Source organism: Vanacampus margaritifer, chromosome 14, assembly GCF_051991255.1.
Source record: "Vanacampus margaritifer isolate UIUO_Vmar chromosome 14, RoL_Vmar_1.0, whole genome shotgun sequence".
Classification (NCBI taxonomy): domain Eukaryota; kingdom Metazoa; phylum Chordata; class Actinopteri; order Syngnathiformes; family Syngnathidae; genus Vanacampus; species Vanacampus margaritifer.
The window spans coordinates 2,384,263-2,407,539 of NC_135445.1; the positions used below are offsets into that span (position 1 = coordinate 2,384,263).

Below are 23,277 nucleotides of genomic sequence, written 5' to 3' on the forward strand. Positions count from 1 at the left end.
GAACTCTTTGCTTCCCCCCGCCAGGTGATGACTTCCCTGAGGACTTTTCCATCTTGGCCACAGTGAAGCCCAAGAAGGGCAGCCAGTCATTCCTGTTGTCCGTCTACAACGAGCAGGGAATCCAGCAGCTTGGACTGGAAATAGGGCGCTCGCCCGTCTTCCTCTACGAGGACCACACGGGAAAGCCCGGACCTGAGGACTACCCGCTCTTCCGGGGGATCAACCTGGCTGACGGAAAGTAGGTGGACTGGTTTAGTGGACAACACACACGTTGGGATGGGGTTTTGGGCTCGGGTGTTGGGGGTAGGTTAGGTTTAGGAGGAAGTGTGGTGTTCAGGTCTATTAGATGGGATTGGGGGTTTAAAGTTTGGGTTTTGGTTTTGGGATTAGGAGTTAGGGTATTGGTGTTGAGTAGGGTTAAGGTAAGGAATTAGGTTGGGTTCATGGGTTAGGGATTAGTCTTGAGTTGAGGGTTGAAGGTTTAAGGTTAGTGGATGGGATAAGACTTTATAGGTTAGTGACTATACGATAAGGTTTAGTAAGGGGTTCAATAGGTTCAACGTTTGTGGGGTTCTGGTACGGTTTGGGTTAGGAGTTAAATATGGATAGCGGTTAGGGTAGGGTCAGGGGCTTAGGTGGTTGGGTTTAGGGTTGGAGTTAGCCGTTAGATGTAGGGATTAGGGGGTTGGGTTAGGGAACTAGGGTTAGTGGATTGGGTTTAGCGTAAGATTTTAGGGGGTAGACTTTGGTGTTGGGGTGTACGTGTTGCGGGTTAGAGTTTAGATTGGTAGGGTTGTGGGGTTCAGGGGCTATGGCTGAGGCGAGGACTAACATGGTTAGAGTAGTCAAAGCTCCTTGAATCCGCTCAAAATGGCATGAATACAAGGCAGTGCTCACTTGGCCCACAAAGTCGCCACGTGTGAACGGACATCTCGTCTTCTTTTTTTCTTCTTATCCAGGTGGCATCGAGTGGCCATCAGCGTGCACAAGCAGACCATCACCCTCATTTTGGACTGTAAAAAGAAGACCACCCAGAAGCTGCTCCGATCGGCCCACCCCATCATCGACACCAAAGGAATTATCGTGTTTGGAACCAGAATACTCGATGAAGAAGTCTTTGAGGTTGGCCCTGTTTGAGTTCTCTTTACTGCATAGCACGAGACAGACCGACTGTTGCCAGTGAATCAACACATTGAGCTGTTCTGCTTTTTTTTTTGTGTGAGGCTGTAAATGACATTGGTGCCATTTTGAGGTTTGTGGCGACGGCGGGCATTTCCTCTGCAGACATGTCGGTGACCGAGCTTGCTCGACGCCCACTACCCACACGCCGTAAATCACAGCGTACGGTAGTGTTAGCAGCAAAGCACGGGCCTGACGAGGTGCCCGGCGGTCAGATAGATTCTGGAATGTCCGAAATTTGGTAGCTTGAGACAAAACTGATGAGGAAAACGCGTTGTTTTGTCATTCCGTGTTTGTAGATGGTGCAAAATGTCTATTGCCAGTTGACAGTATTTTGAAGCTTGACTTCACCATATTAGCCTGTTTCAATCCCAATTCCGATTTGTCTTTGTTGGCCCCGAATGAAGAGCCATTGATTGGCATTTGCGTTTGGTAGTGAGCGATTTCCTCATGCAGTGTGAAATCGACAGGATTTTAGCTAGAAGCGGAACATTTCTTTTTGGAGTTTGATAGCTAGCATCATACTTAATAACTTTAGTTGTGTCAACAAATATGAGTTTGAAGTGAAATTTCTTATTGCGACTGCTAGCATTTAAAGGGAAGTTGACAAACTGTTGTGGTTTTATTTCACTTGTCCAACTTTTGCTTTTTCAATGAATGCAAATGCATTGCGGTTATGCCACGATGAACTTATTAAAAAGGGATACTTGGTCAGGACGGAGGTTTAAAAAAACAAAAAAGCTATTGTGTAATAATTGTAGGCTTGTACTGTATCTTCAAATTTATACGAATAGTAACAACAATGACTTTTCTTTGATATATTTTTTTATTACCACTTGTTGTTTTAACTAGCGATGGTCATTGGACAATTTTCTCAACTACAAAACTCAAAATTTTATTTATGGAGTCGTTAGCTTTGATTAAATCAAAATTAGCATTGTAAAAATGTTATTAACGATTTCTGAAGGCATTGTAGAATATCTTTCTGGATGTCTGAACTCACTCGCTATGACGGACTATTTAAAGAGGATAATTAATAAAAATGGAGGCATTAAAAAAAAAATTCTATTGTGTGAGCATGTGAGAGTCGTGTCGGTATAGCGCTGCCTTTTTATCCTGCCGATGTCACGCCGGTTTAAAAAAGGAATATTGGTACGCTGATAATTAATAGCAGAGGCCAATCTGACACGACTGATGCCGAGCCAGCCAACCTCACAACTCCCTGCAGTTAAGCGTTTGAAATATGACATCACCCCCCCCCCCCCCTTCCCCCCACCCGCGAGCAACCAATCCCTTGACGTTAAATCTTCCAAAAGCGTTCATCAGCGCCGAGCGAAAACCAAAACCAGCTTGCTCTGGCTCTAAAATCTATGCAGGAATCCGTTCATATGTGGTTCACTCAACCGTCTGGTGTCAGAATTAAAAAAAAAATAAAAATACTCCAGAGCTCCCCCGGCAGTTGGGTCATGGACTTACAGACAAGTGGTCATTTGTTAAGCAACAAAGACGTGGTTGGAAGCAGAGCTAATGAATGAAGGCGCTAACAGATTTGACACGGTGATGGCCCGATTCTGTGAAATGAATATGAACATCTTTTTTCGTGGTCAACGCGACGCCCGAACAGGACGTAAGAAAATGCTCTGTCCTCCCAAACGACGACGTTTGCTCACCCTAGCTATTCGTAACGACATTAGCCACTGGATGAGCGAATCAACTCCAATCGGTGACTCAATTTATTTTTACCGAAAGACACGTCATACGTCCAACAAATGAAAAAATTGAATTTGATAAAACGGCAAATGGAGTGCGCTTATACTGTATAGCGCTTTATTTTGATCTTAATATTACATAATGTACAAAGCCATCTTCACTTATCTCATTCAAACGGGTTGCAGTTTAGCACATACCGGCCGGTTAAAATAACTGACTTTAACCTTCAGCATCCCGCGCCATACCCTGGAAAACAGCAGAACAAAGGATGTTTTTTTTCCACTTCGGTACCATTTGAAATCCATCGACGTTGCTACTAGCATTCTAGCTAGCGCTGAGCTAGTTCATCTCTCAGGTCCGACGTCCAAAGTTGAACACTCCTTTTTGTCTGTTGCTAGCATGGCATTAGCCGGCCCTCAACGAGGAGTTAGCAGGACAAATATTCCCATTTCTGCAGCCAGGGGTCGTTCGCTAACTCCCATAACTAATTCTGGGCCTCCGCCCAAACGTAGCGTGCGCGTTGCTTTCACGCATGTGAACTCGAATGGGAAAAATCCGATTCGACGTTCGTTTTTAATGGTCAATTCGAGTTGCCACTGATTGGTGCACGGCCCCACAATTCACACTTTTGGACATCGTGATCGCAGGGCACATTCGAACCGTATCATTATAGAGGCTGCTTGGCGAGATACGTTGGCTTCTGTCACCGTGGGTCATTTTATCTGGGAATTGTCATTGAATTTGGAAGATAACATCCAAAATATTTTATGATTATGGTGTCATTAGGTGGTTGCGACAGCAATACACGGAGACTGGAGGAGTCACAGAAAGGCAGTGAAGTGGACGTCCTTGGGAAGTTACATGGATGAAAGTTTAGAGACAAATTATGCTCACCTGTGAAGGTTATAGGTCATCATGACATTTCACTGTTGTAGGAACAGAAATCGGTTGTAAATTGAGGACCCCCCATATTGGTTTTAACTGGATTTAATTCCGTGGACTCGAATGGACCCCCAAGTACAGCTGACTCGCATTTCCAAGTCTTTTAATGAGGCGTAATTACCCAGGAAGTCCAAAAAGTGGGCTGCAGTTGTTTCATTAAGAGTGACGCCATTCTCAAACCATTCCAAATGCGAGCTGGGCTATCGGCAGCCCGACTCCCGCTCGTTACCGTGGGAACAGGGTGATATGTTTTGGGGGGGGGTTCTCTTCGCTTTAAAAGCCTCCCCCGCCGCTCGTCTGCCAGTTTGCAGGCGGGACAGACAAGACTCTGGGAGAAAATGGAAAACTACGCGGCATACTTTCCGAACCGCTCTCCGCTTGCTCCCTTCACCCCGCCGCCGTTTAGTCTGATCACCGTTTTTTTTTTTTTCTCTCGTCGGGAGTACTTACCAAGCGTGCTGGGTTTCACGCAGTCGAGCCAGAATAATCACGTGTAGAAACAAGTTGAACTCTCCCAAATGTTCTTTCAAGAGTATTTAGGTTGGAGGTTCTCAAATATTTGGGGGCCAGTAGAGAGATTTTTGCAAGGTCCTGCTGTTAATTCCAATTAAACATAAATACCAGGTCTGGCCTTAAAATAGGAATTGAAAATGTGTAATCTTGCGAGAGTGTTTGGTACAGTATTTTCCCCCAGGTAAAGCCATAATGTTATGATATTAAAGTCAATGGTACGAGGGAATAAAATCATATTTAACAAGTGAAAACATACAATTTTCTTCACGGAATATTAGGCCTCTTATTCTGGAGAGGATGCTTTCATTCGCTTCAATATAGGACTAAAGTCTTGAAAAAAAAAATTGAATTTCAGCAATGTAATATTAACATTAATAATTAAAAAAATATATGGATGTTAGATTGATTGCGATGATGATAAATGAGAGCTTTTAGTTGGTTTGCTGTATAATTAAAGTTTTATGGGTTCCCGTATGTAAATATAAAAAAATTGCAATAAATGTTAAAGTTGTTTTCTTGCTGAAATATTTGCTCCTCCAGCATGTTCTGTGCATAAATGTCCATGTAGACTCAGTAGTGAAAGAGTGCCACTTACCCGAAAGCCTCAAGCTTTGGTTTGTGGTTCGGTTTCTCAAGTGGATGTCGTGGTCAGCGGGACAAACGTCCATAAGTGCCGTCTTGGCGGCTTGTCTTGCTTCCGCCGCCTGTCGTTCAAAGACGGAGATGGGATTTGTAAATACAGTACAAAAGGAGGGATTGGACAAAGCCTTCACTTTGTGTTTAGGAAAGTTGCAAAAAAACGATTCAATTTTTTCCTGACCAAGGAAAAAGTTCTTACTATTTGTGTGGTTATCTTCATTTTAAAAAATGGGTGACATCTTGTAAATCAATCATGAAATTTGTGATCGATCATAATTTATAATGTAAAAAAACAATGACAAATTTCCTCAATCTTATTCATACATATAAAAAAAATTATGTATATTGTGTAACAGTCAATTTAAATAAAAATAAAATGATAGAATGTGAAAATTTTAATGAAATCCATTTTTATGCTTAAAAAACATTAAAATATTGTGAAATTTTGTTATGACTTTGAAATTCATTATTTTAAACAATAAAAACATTCAGGAAATCTATTCTTTGTTACATCAATTAAAAAAAGCATGCCATCTTGCATGACCATTTTTTTATGTAATGTCTTTTTACAATGAAATAAAATTAAAATAGAAATTGTAACAATAAAAAGAATTTACAATTTTTAAACAAACAATAGTGTGACATTGACACATAAACGGGATAAATTTTTAAATAATAAAAATAAAGTACAACTAGCAAAATTCAATTTTATTTACAATTAAAAAAAATCAATTGTGTGAGAATTTTTTTCTTACATTTGGGGAAAAAAATAAATAAAATAAAAATAAAAATATGTCTTTCAACATTCACCATTATTTGCCATATTTTTTTTTTTAAAAAGGGGGCCAATAAACAAAGAGCAGTGGACCACAATTAGCCCTGGTCCTAACTTTGGACCTCACAAGCTTAAGGCTAAGGTTAAGAAGGGCTACGGTGAACAGAAGGTGCACACACACACACACACACACACACACACACACACACACACAGGCGGTCGCTGCCAACTTTGGAAAATGTGATGAGCTTGCATCTGAGGTCAGTCCTGGAGTGGCCGCCACATGGCATGACATCATCCACAAGATTCCACAGGTTTTACCAAGTGCGAAGCACGGTTTAGGTTAAGTAACTCTGGAGAAGAACGCGCAACCCCGTTTTGTACTTAAAGCTGAATGCATGTAATTCGGAGGGCCTGGGAAAAATTGTAGTTTAATCTCGCCTCATAATTCAACCAGTGGATGGTCACGGCGCCGCTAAAACATGGCCATCGTCCTTCAACGTATCATCCATGTCTCACACTTTTCCATACTTTTGGGTTGGGGAAGGGAATATTTGTTCCAGCAATTAAGATGAGGTCCCTAACTGGAGTCAGATGTTTGCGCCCTTTTATTCCCTCAGTAAGTCCTCCTCCATCTCAGCACTTTTTCTGGGAAAAGCCAAACACGCAACCGCCGTCTGGTGTCGGAGGGAAACTGATCTGGTTTCCTTCCACCTTTACACCCCCCCCCCCAAAAAAAAAGAGCAGGAAATGGGAATATGGTCCAGAGAGATGGCGGATTAAGATCTTTAGCTTGGGGGGTTAACAGAGGTGGCAAAAGTACTCACAGTCTGTACTCAACATGTTTGTATTAGAAATGGCACCAAATCAGAAACAAAACACGATCTGTCAACGAAAACTAAGCAAAAATAATTTTGTCAACACACATTTTTCGCCGGACTAAAACCCTCATTAACCCATTCAAACCCAAAAAACGTATAAATACATTTTAAATAACGTATTAAAAACATTTTTTTAAAAAAAACATGTAAATATGTTTAATACTTTGTCCTTCACTGGTCCTGTTTTTTTCATCTTGATACACCAAGTTGTCAATCAATGGATCAAAATCTCGGACGAAAATGCAAGAAACTTTAAGAAGTGTGCGGTCCTTATATCGGGGGCTGATTTACGGCCAACGAGCTGAGCCGCCATCTGCGCCACCATCGGGTTTACCAACTGGCCCGCCGCCAAGACGTGTAAATATTCTGTTTATGTACCGTAAGCCGGGAGGTTGGACCTCCCAGGGACCTGCTCCAGGGGGGGGGGGAATGGCAGGCGCACCACCAGCCCCGTTTGTCCTGAGGATTTAACTTCATCAAGCTGCTCGGTGAGGCGGAACAAGTAAACCATTGCTGGCTTTTCCAGTCCGACGTCCCGTAATGGTCCTGCTGCAAGGGGACACCGACCGCCATTGCGATAATGCAGTGCTTAAGGACCACTTAGCACAAAACAGGCTATTGACACACAGATAATCAAAAACAAACGGCGAGAGGTAGTAGTAAGGTCCACCGCACACAGAGTGCGCGTGACTGACTGGACAATTGCCCTTACAATCGTTTTTACAAGGAAACATTATTCATACAGAGTTCTGTGTCATTTGTGATAAGATTCTTCTGCGGAAACTGCAGTATTAACTCTTTGACTGCCAAAAACGTTAAATAACGTTTAGTAAAATCCTATGGAGGAGTGCCAAATTACGTTAAAAGACGTTTGTTTCAAAACAGAGGTGAAACTAACCATTTTCTATTGTTGATTACTCAAAAACGGAATAAGGTAGAAACAAACTTTTTTTTCTGATGAAAGATGAGAGTCTAATCTTTCATTTGGTAGTATGTGTGTTTCCATAGTCCAAACACATAATTTTCTGTGGACCTTGAAATATCAGTCAAAATGCTTAAATCGACTGGCACCCACGGCATCCCTTTTCTGAAAACGTCTGGCAGTCAAAGAGTTAAATATGCCACAAAAAAAAAAGATTTTCATAAGAATGGCGATTCTCATTTAGTACGATTCAGAATTGATTTTAAATATGCCCAAATCAATTTTATTTAAATTATTTCATACTGTTTTGCCCTTATGTGCCTTTATTGATGTTGTACACGATTTGGCCACTTAGGGGCAGTGTGGTTCCGCACGTTATGATACACTGTTAAGTTGTAGCCACATTAGAGAGTAGAGGGGAAAAAAATAAATAAAAGTTGTTTTTTTTTGCAGAGTAGAACGAGCATATGCCGGTGTGAGTAATGTTAAGGTGCTTCTCGGTATACATTCCTGATTTGTATGAATAACCGTTTTTTGGAGTGATAAGAGTGCCGCGAGTAGAGGGCGAAATAGCATCAGTCATACTGGAGTAGATCATGATGATTCTTTGCACATCTATAAGTTGAAGCAGAAATCATTGCCAATCAAATCATTTTGAATCAAAAATCGATTCTGAATCGAATCGCAGACCCAAAATCGGAATCAAATCGAATTGTGAGAGTCAAAGATTCCCACCCCTAGAATTAAACATCGGCATTCCGGTGGTCCGCGGACTACACTTTGACAAGCTCTCCCCTTAAAACGTCAACACTTGTGTTTTATGCGCCTTGCGGTGACGATGTTGCAACACTTTGCTGCACGTCTTTTAGAAAAAAAAATCGCAAATTATGGGAGTGCAATCCGGGAGGCTCGAGTCCAAAGACCTCGGCCCATCCTGAATAGTTTTGAGTCGGGTTCAGGCAGGGAGGGAGACAGATGTTTGGCTGCGCCCTTCGGCAGAGCTCGCTCCCCGCTGCCGCCTGGACGTGAGCGGAACCGTACCAGACCCGACGGGGATTAGTTTTGTTTGAGGTTTGATTGCCACAAACCATTTCTCCCCCTCTTTTATTTGCATATCAATCAGGGTAAACATGACGTTTTTTTGATCAATCACACATTAGCGACTTAAGAAACACGTGTAATTATATTGCACGCACTTCAACCAGAAATGTTGCATTAGCATACCGCCGGCCGCCGGCGCGTCACATCTGCACAACAGCTGCTGCGTACGTTGCGCTCAAAAGGAGCTGATCAAGCTCCAAGAAAGGGAAATAGAGAAGATTAGCCTCCGCTTTATGTTGTGTTGTCAAAGAATGGCTCGCAACTTGACTTCATTAGGATCAGAGTTGACACACAACTCGAACAAGTCGGCAAAGTCAGAGCCACTTTCAATTAGCAACATGAAATTTGGTAGGCACGTCTGTCATACGGAGACCCACAATCGTTTTTTTTTTTTTTTTAAATACACAGGAAGCCTCACATTTTGGTGTGAAGCCGCCAATTTGGTTTGGTAGGGATGTTTATTTGAAGTAGACCCACAAAAAAAGTCTCAAGAACCTATTCCTGAAAAGACACAGAAGTTCTGATTACTTTGGTTTGAAGTATCTTTAGGGTTATTTTGAGGTTTTCCAAAATGCCCCACGCCGAGAGATTTGGTCAGATTTTTACCACATTTCAACCATTTGCTCGACACGTGTGACACTAAATTGCAAGAAAGTTCACTTTTTGTCAGTTGATGTGGCCAGAAAATGGCTCATCAGAGAATTACAAATTTTGTTTAAACTTCGGTCAAAGCCGGTTTAACTTGAACTTGGTAAGCGTGTCTAGAACGAGTCCACCAACAAAAAAAGTCTCAAGACCCTTTTTGCCTGAAAAGACACAGGAAGTCCGTCATTTTGATTGGAAGTCACCATTCTCGGGTCATGTCGGCCATTTGCAAGCGTCCTTCAAAGACAATCTTGTAATTCGGATTTTGTCTGATTGCACCATCACTGATTTTGTTCAAGCTCTGTGGCACTCGACGGATATAGGGGGTCCGAGGAGGTCCTTTAGAATTCCTCCCTTTTGGGAATTGACAGATGCGCAAACTAGCAATCAATGAAGGGTAAATACAATCGATGAAGATCTGCACAATCCTCATAACAGGACGTCATTTTTCATTGTTGTAATGGTAGCGACTACCACGCTGATACCGTATTGCCACTTGAACCTGGGTTTGACGATTGTCATTCCTACAACAAAATACTCAGATGTTATTTTATGCTTTCAATTTCTGGTAAGAGTCGAATTCAGACATCCAATTCATGACGTTCAACACTTCTATGAAAGATGAAAAATTCCAAAGAGTGCATCCCTCGTACGTCAATTTTCCAGCGCCTGGTGGAACTAAAGCCAGGGTACACGGTCACGTTGTTCTCGACAGCGCCACAAACGTTATTCGCAACCAAGCGTGAGCTCATTCCGAGCCCCGAGATCCCCCTCGTCCCCTCAGAGCGCAGCTGCGACTCCCGCCCGGCCAGACGGAGCGAGCGAAGCGATTCGAGATCCTTGCGAAACAGCGACACGCTCACTTGAGCGTTTCTCGGGCTACTTCATTCCTCCCGTCTCGGAGGAAGCGTAGGGATTTGTTTTCTCGCACCCAAAGTAAACGACAGCGATAAGCCAAGGACAGAGCAGGAAACATCATTTTTTTTCCCCTCCCACTCTGTGGACCGTTAAAGGATCACAAGGTTTTAGTGCTCGGTGTCGACTTTGCAAACTGACACTTCTCGGGATGCACGCGCTTTTCAAACTCGGCTTAAGAAACAGCAAAAGAAAATTAAGTCATAAACTCCTCATTCCATTGTTGTTTTTTAAAGTCCAGTTTGTGCAGCGTGCAGCTGGCAGCGCCTGGGACGAGGGGCCTAATAAAAAAACACGGAACGTGGGAGTCCATTCCCACAGTTGTGCCTCGTTATTCTTTTTTTTTTCATTTTTTTTTCAGCCCCGTTTGTTTGAGCTTAGTTGATTCCATATTGGAATGATGTGTGATGACATCACTGCAATCGGAGGTACGATGAGAACATGTTTGGACAGAAGCGATACAGTGTGTGCGTTGACACTCCGAAACTTGTAGCAGACACACATACACACACACACACACACACACACACACACACACACACACCCAGCTCCCCACGTAGCCCGGGGATCCCGCGGAGCCTTCGCGTTCTTCTCTTCTCTCGCGCTCGCCTTCTCATCAATCCCACCACAATTGTCAGCATTTTTTTCTTTCCAAAATAACGGTTTTACCGCCCACTGGGCAGCATAACCAACGCCCCCCTCCCCACCCCCGTCCATCCATCCGCAGCGCCATACGATTTCCTGTAAGTCCAACTTCTGCAGGTCTGCTCACGCAAACGTTTCGCCGTCACCTTTGAGGCGCAAATGAACGTTCTGAAAATGTCCCTGACCTAGTTTGTGTGCAGATGTTACGCTTTGTCCTTATTTGTTGATGTTCCTCCCCCCCCCACCCCTTGTTTGTTTCAATGCATGACTTGGCGTCTCGCTCACTTCCTGTAACTGTCTTGTTTCCAGGGAGACATCCAGCAGCTCATGATTGTAGCAGACCACCGCGCCGCCTTTGACTACTGCGAGCACTACAGCCCCGACTGCGAGGTGGCCGTCCCAGACCAACCGCAGAACCAGGACCCCAACGCCGACGACTACGTGAGTGGTCCCAATTTCCGATAAAACTCCCTTTTACTTGTATCATCTCGTTTTCCAGGGGGTCCCGTTGTCGTAAGTCTCAAGTGTCAATCTTAAAGTTGCGAGTTACTGAGGCAAAAATCAAGCCAAGTTCAAGTCCAAAGTCCCCATTCAATTTCAAGCATGTCAAAACATTATTTGGGTTCAGCAAGTCATAAGTCATGTTTTGACTTCAAGAACTAAATGCTTACTTATGATTTGCATTTGCGACTTACTTCCAACTCAGAGTGATGCCAAAAACGAACAAAACAAACTCAAACAAGAGGCGCAACTGTTAAGTCCTCCCCTATTAATTCCTCCCTAAAAAAGATTCATAATTGCTTATAGATGTCATAAGATAGAAGCGAAGCATAACACAGAGCTCCAAAACTCATACCAGCATAGTTTCTTGGAACCAAGATGCCACACAATGGCGCCAAAGCAATACTTTTATGTTAGACAAGGTTTTGGCTTGAGCACAAAAACAGCAACTAGGTGAGTGAGATTCCAAAAATAAAATGAGTGCATAATTGACAGCTGCCAAAAAGATTTAGAATTGTCTGTAGATGCCACATGATGGCGCCAAAGCACTACATGAAGCTCCTCAACCCAATCCAACATAGTTCCTTGGAAATAAGGGGCCACAAGATGGCGCCAAAATGATTTTTTTTACAAACAACGTTCCACCCATAAAAAAAAAAAAAACATCCGCGATTGCTTACACAATGGTTTATAATTGCCTATAGATGCCACAAGAGGGCGGCAAAGCACTACATGAAGCTTGTCATTCAACTTCAACATAATTAAAATGGTCACACATAGTAATAGTATACGTAGTACAACCAGTAAGTCTAAAAACAAGAAACAGAAAATTTAATCTAATCCAAACAACAATAATAATAACAATAATAGAACAATAAATTGGGTATGCTAGGTAATATAGTCGAATTTAAGAAGCCCCATATTCCGACCTTATTGGGTTGAATTGAATGCAAAGCTGTTTTGAGCGGTCCAATCAGACATTTCATTTCATTGACAATAATTTTTATTGGGCAAAATATTGGGCTATGATGATGATGATGAATGTTGCCTGTCCAAAGCTGAATTCCTGCCCCAATACATGCCACGAATCAACCATAACCTTGCGAGGTGTTAAAAGAAGAACTTGAACTTGACCTGTAAGTGTAACATGTTCACTTAAAAAAAAAAAAAAAAAAAAAAAAAAAAGTCAGGAAAGTCATTCATCATTCAAGGGGGTAACAAGTTGGAACAGGGGCATCGAGCTGAGCTTTTTACAACTTGAAGACATTCCTGCGTTTTGATTAATGGCACGCCTATAACATAAATCTCTGCTATTTACAAAGCATTGCCTATATTATTTATAATAAAGGTTAGAGTATACTTTAAACAAACTGCAAACTTAAAACCTATCTTACAACATTACTTTCCAAAATATAGTTTAAAGATGATCTCATTACATTAAAACTGCATTGGAAATTCCACTTACAACCATAAAACACATAAATGTTGCATCGAGCATCATGGGAGCTAGCTAGTGAGCTAGCACCTGAGGCTAAAGCCAAACTATGGCAGCGTTTTTACTTTCTGGACCTGGATTCGCCACCTCTGATCATAGTTTACTTTTATCATAGATGAGCTATTACAGAGGTGGCAAATCCAGGTCCAGAAAGTAAAAACCCTGCCAAAGTTTGGCTTTAGCCCCAGGTGCTAGCTAGCTAGCTTCCATGGTGCTCGTTTACCTGCTATGGAGCTAGCTAGCTAGCGAGCTAGCACCTGCGACGAAAGCCAAACTGTGGCAGGGTTTTTTACTTTCTGGACCTGGATTTGCCACCTCTGGAAAATTTAATAAATAATCTCTCATCGTCCCTGTTGATTGTCTAGAACACAGAGGAGGACAGCTACTATTATGAGTACCCCTACTACGAGGACATGGACGGAAAGCCTCTCGAGTCAACTTCTGATGCAGAGGAGACAACTAAGGAAGTCAAGGTAGTCCATCAATTAACGGGTTGCTGAAGTACGTTGTGCCGCAACATATCCGTGCTGCGTTACAGGTGACGGGCGGAGGCAGCCTGGCGTCCAAAGTGGAGGAAGACGCGCGAGGCACCGGCGCGGGTGGAAAAGTGCTCGTCACTTCGTCTTCCAGTTCAGGCTCATCTTCCAGCTCGGGCTCGTCGTCTAGCAGCTCTTCCGCGACTGCCACGGGCGACGCCGGGGCTTACGACGGTTACGACAACTACGGGAACTACGAGAACTACTACGACGAGCAGACGCCGGCGCCTAATGGCGACCGCTCTCAGCGCATCACTATCACCGGCACCGGTAGCGGCGGGCAACTGGACTTAACAGGGGGAAAGATTGACTTGGGTGCAGGAAGTGCAGTGGAAACCCGGGTTATCAGCGGCGGTGGTGGCGGTGGATCCTCAATCACCATTAATAAAACTACAGTAGGTGAATCCCTTGGATGTGTCTAATCGCAATTCTGGGGTTAATAACTTTGGTTGTTCCTAGCTTGGAACTTCCTATGGTGACTACGGTGATTACGGCGATGGGGACTATGGTGTGGACAGCCACGCAACCACTGGCGGAGGCAGCAGCAGGTAGGGGGCACTCACATGACATCGCTCCAATCTGATTTAAGTCACCAATTTTAGGACTTGTAACTTGCTTGGATTAAATTCAGCCAAGACTGGACACTGACTTTAAATTGGTATTAATGAGATAGAGAGAGAATTCGACTTGAAGGACATTTTACAAAAAAAAGTGACATGTATAGCTAGCGAGTGCAAAACGGCTAATTTGCAAAAATAAGTTGTGACTGAGCAACTGACTTGACTTACGACTGGCTTCACTCAAGTAATGACCCAGCCTGCTTGAAATTTTGTGGTGACTTGACTCGCTTGATTGATTCAATTTAAGGCTTGTGCTTACTCTCACCTGTGCGAAAATCCCAGCCGTACAGTTCACATCGGCGGCGGCGGTGGCGGCGGTAGCAGCACCATTCATCTGGGTGGCGGCGGAAGCAGCAGCAGCAGCACCATCAACCTTGGCGGTGGCAGCCGCACCATCGACCTCGGCCTTGCCGGCGGCACCATCGACCTTGGTGGCGGCAGCAGCAGTACCATTGATCTTGGTGGCGGAAGTAGCAGCACCATCAGGCTAGGCGGCGGAGGCAGCAGCGGTGGGACCGTCTCCCTGGGCGGCGGAGGCAGCAGCAGCAGCAGCAGCATCGACCTCGGTCTTGGAGGAGGTAGCAGCGGTGGCACCATCACCCTGGGCGGCGGCGGCGGCGGCGGCGGAAGCAGCAGTACCACCATCACTCGAGGTGGCGGCGGAAGCAGCTCCACCGTCACCCTCGGCGGCGGTTCCGTTTCGGTCGGAGGTGGTTCCGTGTCAGCTGGAGGCTCTTCCGCAGTTGGCGGCGGCTCGGCCAGCGCCGGAACCGGAGCCGGTGGTTCTATCGCCACTGGAACCGGCCTGGGCATTGAGGGTGACTACACGGACCTGGACAGCTTCAAAGAGGAGCACATCAATAACTACGATGATTTGGATCTGAGTATTTATGATGGCAACTACGATGACCTGGATTACCAAGACAAAGGTTCCAAAGTGCTTCCCGCCGAGACCAACGAGTATTACGGACAGGTGAGAGAAGACGGGATGCGATTGCAAAGGGGTGTGGAAGAGAGGTGAAGAAATGAACAGTTGGGATGGAGTGGGGGGAGTAAAGTTTGACAGGAGAGCTAAAGTGAAAGGCTGGAGAGGAGAACGGTAGTAGAGGACACTTGGACCAAGCTAGTTAAGGACCAAACAAGTAGTGGACATTTTGTTTTGGGGTTTTTTTTTAGCAAGCAATTCAGCACAAAGGAAGAGAATGATACATTTTAAGCTTAAGAGGGGAAGAAAAACACATTCGAGAAAGACGAGAAAGCTGACGTGGCGAATGTTTTGTTGCAGGTCGATGGCGTCCGTGGTGAGAAGGGACAGAAGGGAGAACCTGCTGTCATTGAGCCCGTGAGTATTCGCCACGCAAAAGGTGCGGGACTCCGATCACATGACTTGACTCGAGTCAGACAAAACTTGTGAAAGGCTCGATTTGGCTGACTGGGCGTTCCTGAGACCTGACTTGACTTAAGTACAGGACATCACAAGTCTAAATTAGAAATTCAGCATTTTTTCGAGATTTAAGATTGGGTGCCATTTGTTTGGTTTTGGAATGAAAAGATATTGCTATTGTTGTACCCCCCACAAACCTGAGATGCTAAGATGTGGAGGGCGAAACATCACAGAGATGATTGCATTTGGATTTTTTGATCAATTCGAGAAAAAGTGAATGGCAACATGCGAGGTTTGCAACTGAAAAGACACAACAATTGCAACAAACCAGTAAAGAAAGAGAAGCTCCGTTAAATTGGCTCCAGCTCGGGTCCGAGCATTTAACTTTCGTTTAATCAGATTCAGGCAACTTTGTGACTTGGACTTGAGTCGACTTGATTGATTGACTCGCTTGAGTTGAGACTTGACCCAGGCTTGGATGTTAAATTATTAAATATAAATTCAGGATCATTCATTGGTTTTATGGTTTTACGAAGACCAGATACTGGAAGTAAAACGGCATCAATAAGGTGACTTAACGTATCACAGGGCTTGACTTGACTTGACTTGAGATAACCAAGACAGAACTGCTTGAGACTTGACGGTTAAGACTTGAGATTTCCGCAAGACTGATGTGCATCTCGCTTGTAAATATTCCTCTCCATCAAAGTCATTTCACTCCAAGGGCACTGAATCGATCGCAACCGGACTGTTGCGGCGGCTCGTACGAGGGGCATAACACACTCCAGAACAACCAGAACCAGAACAGTCCGGTTGCGAGGGATCCATTGCGCCATACCGCCGCCACCCTCTTTCGCGCATGTATGTATGCTTGCATCTGCCATCTGTATGCGCTCCTCCAGACGCTGTTGCTGAACGTAGCACCGCGGTCATCGGGACGTCAATGTAAACGTTTGGAGGAGCGCCATGTGGGACTCATCAGTCGAGTGTAAACACGGAGCGGGCTGTGCCTGAACGCTGGGAAAACGCAGTGGCGAGAACCCACCGAGCTTTTTGCTCAGAACCCAAGCTGCCTCGCTCCTAAAACAAATGTCAACGAGTATACACTGCGGCGTGACGGAGCGTTTTTTGTATTTATACCGACCGCGTGTTTAGCGTCTTGGCCTCGCAGACAATAGACAGATGCCGTGGCTTTTCCCATCGCACACACGCGCACAGACAAACGTGCGACTTTGCGTCAGCGGCCACTCGGAGCAATTCTGTGAGGTAAACACTCGGAGGGGCGGCGGCCGGCCTGGAGAAGCGCTGAGGTCACAGGATTGCGTCCCAACGGGACTCACTTGATTTATAGTAGCCTCAGAGGCTTTTCTTTTTTTTCTCTTTTCTTTTGGTGGCGCCAGCGCACCATTTTCCCCAAAATGTTTTTTTTTTTCCCCCATGCACAAATTCCAACTACATTCTGATTAGAGTTGGCATACCACCTCTTATCACGTACACGTCTTTTTGCAAATGTTTTCAACATCCTGATACCATTGTGGTTGTCTTCAGCTGTCTTTTCCACAAATTTTACTCCATGTACACCCCCCAACAGCATTTTTATCAAACTCTCACACCATGCAGGTTTACTGTGTGTCTTTTCCCAAAAATTTGTATCCAAAACGTCCTCATGAAGTTGGCGCACCCCTCACACATCGTGGTTGTCTACAACAGTATTTTTCCCCAGACATTTTCCTAAAACATCCCAAAAGAGTTCTTCTCAAATTTTGTTTGTCTTCCCCTAAACCTTATAAACCCTGCGCCCCTTTCTCAACATCCAATTAACAGGTGGCGCACCCCTCTGTAGCATGCACAAGATTCGCAGAGTGATGCATTGTAATCTCCAGTTTTTTTTAAGCCGCGTACACCTTTTAACTCTTTGACTGCCAGACGTTTTCAGAAACGGGTTGTCCCCAGTGCCAGCCGATTTAAGCATTTTGACTGATCTTTCAAGGTCCACAGAAAATGTTGTGTTTGGACTATGGAAACACACATACGACCAAATGAAAGATTGGACTCTCATCTTTCATCAGAAAAAAAAGTTTGTTTCTACCTTATTCCGTTCTTCAGTAATCAACAATAGAAAATGGTTAGTTTCACCTCTGTTTTGAAACAAACGTCTTTTAACGTCTTTGGCACTCCTCCATAGGATTTTACTAAACGTTATTTAACGTTTTTGGCAGTCAAAGAGTTAACATCAATTTAAATTTAAGTTGGCACACCCCTCTATGCCCTGTGCACACCCGCTTAAAAGGTCAAAGCAAAATCTTGGTCAAAATCCTAATCTGACAATCTACACACATTCATTTCGCCCTCCCTCCCTTGAGAGCGCACCCAGGGGGGGAATCCTGTGCTACAAATTCTAGCCTGACATGTTTGCTGTATGCATGCACGTACACGCTTGTCCGTCAAATGAATCATCTGCGGTGGTGCGCGACATGGTGCGCCATGCATCGAGCAGCACTTCAGGGCTTTTTCTTTGCGCGGATTAATCACCGGCTCAAGTGACGGAATGACAGGCAGGAATGCGCGTTAAGGCTTGACCTTGTCGTTTTAATTAATTTCTTAAAACACGCACCCCCGCTCACGATTCATGTTCTTTGTGCCTTGCAGGGAATGCTGATGGAGGGTCCGCCTGGGCCTGAGGGCCCAGCGGTAAGTCAAGCCGCCTGAACACTGTCCTCGGCATGTCTTGTTCTTTCTGATTGTTGGCCCTGGTTGCCTTTCTCTCCCCGGCACGGCCTGTTTATGTTAGTGCTCTGCACAGAAAACATGGCTTGATTTCCCCATTCAAAATGGGAGCGGTCGCTTTCCCAGATGAGATACGGACTTGCCCAGATGTCCATTATTGAGTTTTTTTCTACCCCCTTAAACAGGCAGTCCTAATTCAAGCCATACACATATGAAGAGCGCCCCCTGATGGAAGTTCCTTTACTTCCACATGTGTGACTACTTTTCAAATGAACCCCCCCCCAACACTTTATGCCTGTACATGTGAGAGTTCAATGTCATCTTTTTGTGCTTATAAATTAGGGTCTTCCCGGCCCTGTGGGTGCCTCCGGCTCACCAGGCATTGCTGGAGATACCGGCGAGAGGGTGAGTATAATACAGTGCAAAAACTGCATTAAGATTTTAAGGGAAGAAATGTTTGCTATCTATCTAGCTAGGTAGCTAGCCAGCCACACTGCACTGCACAAACTGGGCTTAATAAACAAGATGCGACGACATGAGGAATATTTTACTCGCTATAAGCAAAATTATCCACTAATAAAAGGGGAATTTTTCATTTATTTGACTATCATGGCAGAAAAAGTAACATCTATCTAATACAGTATCTATGTGTATCTAGATAGAAATATAGCTAAATAGCTAGCTAGCCAGCCACAGTGCATTGCACAAACTGGGCTTAACAAAAAAGAAGCAATGAGTCTATGAAGAATATTTTACGCACTGTAAGCAAAATTATCCGCCAATAGAAGGGGACATTTTCATTTATTAGACTACAATGGCAGAAAAAGTACCAACTATCTAATACAGCATCTATGTGTATCTAGATAGAAAGATAGCTGGATAGCTAAATAGCTAGCCAGCTAGCCAGCCACACTGCACTACACAAACTGGGTTTAATAAACAAGAAGCGATAACTTGAGGAATATTTTACTCGCTGTATACAAAATGATCCGCCAATAGAAGGGGAAATTGTCATTTATTTGACTGTCATGGCAGAAAAAGTAACATCTAACTAATACAGTATGAGTATCTAGATAGAAAGATAGCTGGATAGCTAAATAGATAGCTAGCCACAAGGCAAAAAAAAAGAAGGAGAAACGCATATAGAGTAGAAGCATTGACATGAGGAATGTTACCTTACTGTAAAACATATTATCTGCCAATAGTAGAGCAAATTTCAACTTGGTAAGATTTCTTAAAAACAAGCGATGAACACTCATAATTTGCCTTGATTTTAATATTCCATCTTGGTTAGATTTTGTTACTATTATTATATATTTTTGCAGGTTTTTATTTCACTAAGATGAGCTCTTTTGTGGGTGTGTTTACATAAATTGTTCTCACCTTTCAGGGTCTTCCGGGTCGTTCTGGTCTTCCTGGTGCTGATGGTCTACCAGGTCCTCCTGGCACTGTCCTGATGCTGCCTGTAAGTAAACCACAAGACAAGGTTATGTTAAATAAGTGCATACGGCATTGTTGGGACATTCCCTCCTTTTTCAAGTGTGATCAATTGCTTTACACTTCTGTTTTTATGCTAGTGCCACAATAGAATGACTTTATATCGGAACCTATCATTTCCTAGTGTTTTGTTTTGAATGTTTTAAAAACAACCTGTACTTTAGCAGCCTCTAGTGGTGTTTATTGTAACTACATAACCCCAGGCTTAATTCCAAATATGACATTGATTATAAAATAGAATCTAATGTGTCTCTTCTGGTTTGTTTGTCAACTATTTAAACAGACAGCCATATATATATATATATATATATATATTTTTTTTTTTTTTAATATATAAGAGCCTAGGGTCAAAATGACCCGAAACTCATAAAATGGGCACAGAGCGAAAAAAATAATTCAGAATATTGATGTTTTTTTCCTCATGTTGTCCCAGACGCATAGAACATGTGAACATGGCAGTGAAAATACTCAATGGTAATTTTACTCACTTGTCCCCGTTAAATTAGCAGAAATAAATCTAAATGTTGTCAGTCAAAATCAGCTTAAATGTCCCAGAAATACAGAGATATGTACGACATTGACAGTTCATTATTATCATGTTAATTCAGCTAACCGGGTCACCCTCACTAAATTATTAAAAATATGAAGCAAATAAAATATGTCAATGATTCATGTAGAGACTTTGAATTGGGTCAAAATGACCCAGAAGAAAGACGATATGTTCAGGATATTATATATATGTTTATGTGGACTATTTGAATTATGGAGAGTATTATCAAAAACATTAGATTTTTATCTGTACCCAGTTGTACAAAAAAAAAATCAATTAAGCATTTTCTGGGGTAAAGTACGGAATCGGGTCAAAATGACCCTGAAATGCAGTGTTGCATCAAGGACATTGCATCATCCTGTTGGTTAACCAATTGACTTTTATATTAAAGATATCAAGGAATAGAATCAGGTTAATCTGACTCAGAAGAACGCCGAATTGTACCAATAGCTCAGCATTGTTATTTTATGTTGAATTGAATTATGATCAAAAATGGCGGTGGGGGGGCTGAAATGAAAAAAAAAATGCCGATCGTTTCCCATTAAATTAGTTAAAGTGGGGAGGGAACAGTCATTCATTTAAATGAGTAAAATATTGAATCATGTCAAAATGACCCAGAAGCTGTCAAGTTAGCTTGCGCCGTCTTGCTTCTCACCGTCTCTGATGAGTTTCCCAGATGTGAATTTGCGTTACTTCGTGAACGGCGTCTGGACAGGAAGTCTGTCATTCTGCTGGAAAAATGATTCCCTGAGAAAAAAAACAACAAAAACATTTCAGCACATTGAGTTCATTTGCATTTGTGATTTGGAGAATAAAACACATGACATATGTGAAGGTAAACCAAGCCCATTCATTTTATGATCGGGCCAAGCAGCTAATGAAAGCCACGTGAAATTCCAACAAATGCCGGAATTTGGTGGTGAGAGAGGGAATGAGTCACCATTGCTTTCAGCTGCCCGTATATCGCCTCTTGATATATACATATTTGAAAAACTCCTCATTAATGAGGCGCTTGACATTGTGTGATGTCATCTTGGACTATGGTTTCCTGACCATGGACCTCGGGGGTCCCGCAAAATTAATTTGCAGATTGTTTATTACGTTTTGGAATAATGCGTTAATTTCGAGGAGGTGGTGGGGGGGGGGGGGGGTTGATGTAATTAATTTAAATATGAATCACTGTAGTGGCATCGAGGCAGTAAAATGTCAGTCGAATATAAATGTAATCATCATGACTCATGGGACAAAAATTGACCTTGAAAACCCCAATCTGGAGTTTTGTCATTTCTATTATTATTATTATATTTTATTTACTTATATTTTGATTTATAATTCATTTTACTTTACTAAACACACCCCGCACCACAGGATAATTCTTCAGGATCCTAAAAATGGGTTCCTGGAATATTCCTGTGTGGTGCAATATTGCCTTGTGACCACCAGGTGGCAGGTGTAGCATTTGTGGAAACGGCCCTGGGCGCACCGCTGCTTATGGCGTGATGGAAAATATCCTTCCATCCATTTTCTTAGCCTTTGTCCTCATTCGGGGTGGCGGGTGAGCTGGAGCCTATCACAGCTGACTTTTTTGGGAGACAAGTGGGGTACACCCAGGACTGGTCGTTGGCCACACAGAGACAAAACCATTTTAAATTCACACCTATGGGCAATTTACAAACTCCAGTAAACCTAACATGCCTGTTTGTGGAATATGGAAGGAAGTTCGATTTGAGTCATTTTAACAAAATGACTTTTCGCAAGAAGTGGGATACACCCTTGACTGGTCGCTGGTCAATCTTGATCAACATAGAGACAAATAACCATTCACTTTTATAGTCACACTTTTGGATAAGTGACACTCTTCAGTAAACCTCAACTGAGTTTTGGTGAAAGAAGCTGGCTCCACGCTGGACAGGTCGCCAGCCAATAACATGGCACATACAGACACTAAGAAAGAAAGCATTCGCACCTGGAACAATTTAGAGTCTTCAACAAAACTAACACCTTTATGAAAAGTAGCTGGAGTAATTTAGTAATTTAGTCACCTGAGAATGACATTTGGCGAGAGAAGCGGTGCATGCCCTGGACTGGTCGCTGGCCAATCTCAGGCCACATAGGGACAAATAACCATTTTAACATTTGCATTCGGATCTATGGATAAATGAAAAGTCTTCAGATAACTTTATGTGATTTTTGGTGAGAGAAGTGGGGCACACCCTGGACTGGTCGCAGGCCATATGTTAACATTCACACTTCTAGTCGTCAACATGCATGTTTCTGGAATGTGGGCCATATTGAGTACCTGGAGAAAAAGCCTGATTTCCAACTCAAACCTGAGAAGTTTGTAGCAGACCTTGCAAACCACTAGGACACCGTGCCGCCCGTGGCTTACAAATAAATCAACCTGGAGTTGTTCTTGACCATATTTGGTCAACTCGTGTCTCCTCTCCCCATCGCAGTTCCGATTCAGCGCCGGAGGAGGGGACTCCGGACAGAAGGGACCGGCCATGTCGGCTCAGGAGGCCCAGATGCAGGCCATCATGCAGCAGGCTCGGGTAAGCGGGCAGCCACACGCGTCTCCCAACACGCGTGCCCGTGTTGGTCTTGATGACGGTTCTTGTGCTCCCGTGTCCAGCTGGCGATGCGCGGATCCACCGGCCCCATGGGACTGACGGGCAGGACCGGCCCGCTGGTGCGTACGAGGAGGAAGCCGGCCCAGGTCACATGACAGATGGGATGAGGATGATCTCAACCAATCAGGGTTGTTGTTGTTTCAGGGTCCTCCTGGTGTGGCGGGACAGAAGGGAGAGTCCGGAGAGGCCGGTCCTCAGGTCAATATTTGCCTTAAGGCAGTTTTTTTTACTCATTGGAAATGGTGCTAATAGAAATACGTCTGTCCATTTCATAAGAGCGTTATTAACTCTTTGACTGCCAAAAACGTTAAATAACGTTTAGTAAAATCCTATGGAGGAGTGCCAAAGACGTTAAAAGACGTTTGTTTCAAAACAGAGGTGAAACTAACCATTTTCTATTGTTGATTACTGAAAAACGGAATAAGGTAGAAACAAACTTTTTTTTCTGATGAAAGATGAGAGTCCAATCT

At 43.5% G+C, this 23,277-nt stretch overlaps 1 protein-coding gene across 4 annotated transcripts in view; it reads left to right on the forward strand.

The window, feature by feature from the left end:
* The window catches only part of col5a1 (procollagen, type V, alpha 1), a 67,945-nt gene that overhangs the window by 20,025 nt on the left and 24,643 nt on the right, over positions 1 to 23,277 (forward strand). For 3 of the 4 annotated variants that reach the window (XM_077542909.1, XM_077542910.1, XM_077542911.1), the window contains exons 3-16: positions 25 to 238; positions 960 to 1,122; positions 11,177 to 11,308; positions 13,229 to 13,336; positions 13,402 to 13,794; positions 13,859 to 13,947; positions 14,302 to 14,992; positions 15,305 to 15,361; positions 18,053 to 18,094; positions 18,473 to 18,535; positions 19,521 to 19,595; positions 22,634 to 22,729; positions 22,810 to 22,866; positions 22,952 to 23,005. In XM_077542909.1, coding sequence (XP_077399035.1) covers positions 25 to 238; positions 960 to 1,122; positions 11,177 to 11,308; positions 13,229 to 13,336; positions 13,402 to 13,794; positions 13,859 to 13,947; positions 14,302 to 14,992; positions 15,305 to 15,361; positions 18,053 to 18,094; positions 18,473 to 18,535; positions 19,521 to 19,595; positions 22,634 to 22,729; positions 22,810 to 22,866; positions 22,952 to 23,005 — 2,234 coding nt within the window. The remainder of the gene's footprint in view (positions 1 to 24; positions 239 to 959; positions 1,123 to 11,176; positions 11,309 to 13,228; positions 13,337 to 13,401; positions 13,795 to 13,858; positions 13,948 to 14,301; positions 14,993 to 15,304; positions 15,362 to 18,052; positions 18,095 to 18,472; positions 18,536 to 19,520; positions 19,596 to 22,633; positions 22,730 to 22,809; positions 22,867 to 22,951; positions 23,006 to 23,277) is intronic. The other variant, XM_077542912.1, reaches the window with a different exon arrangement.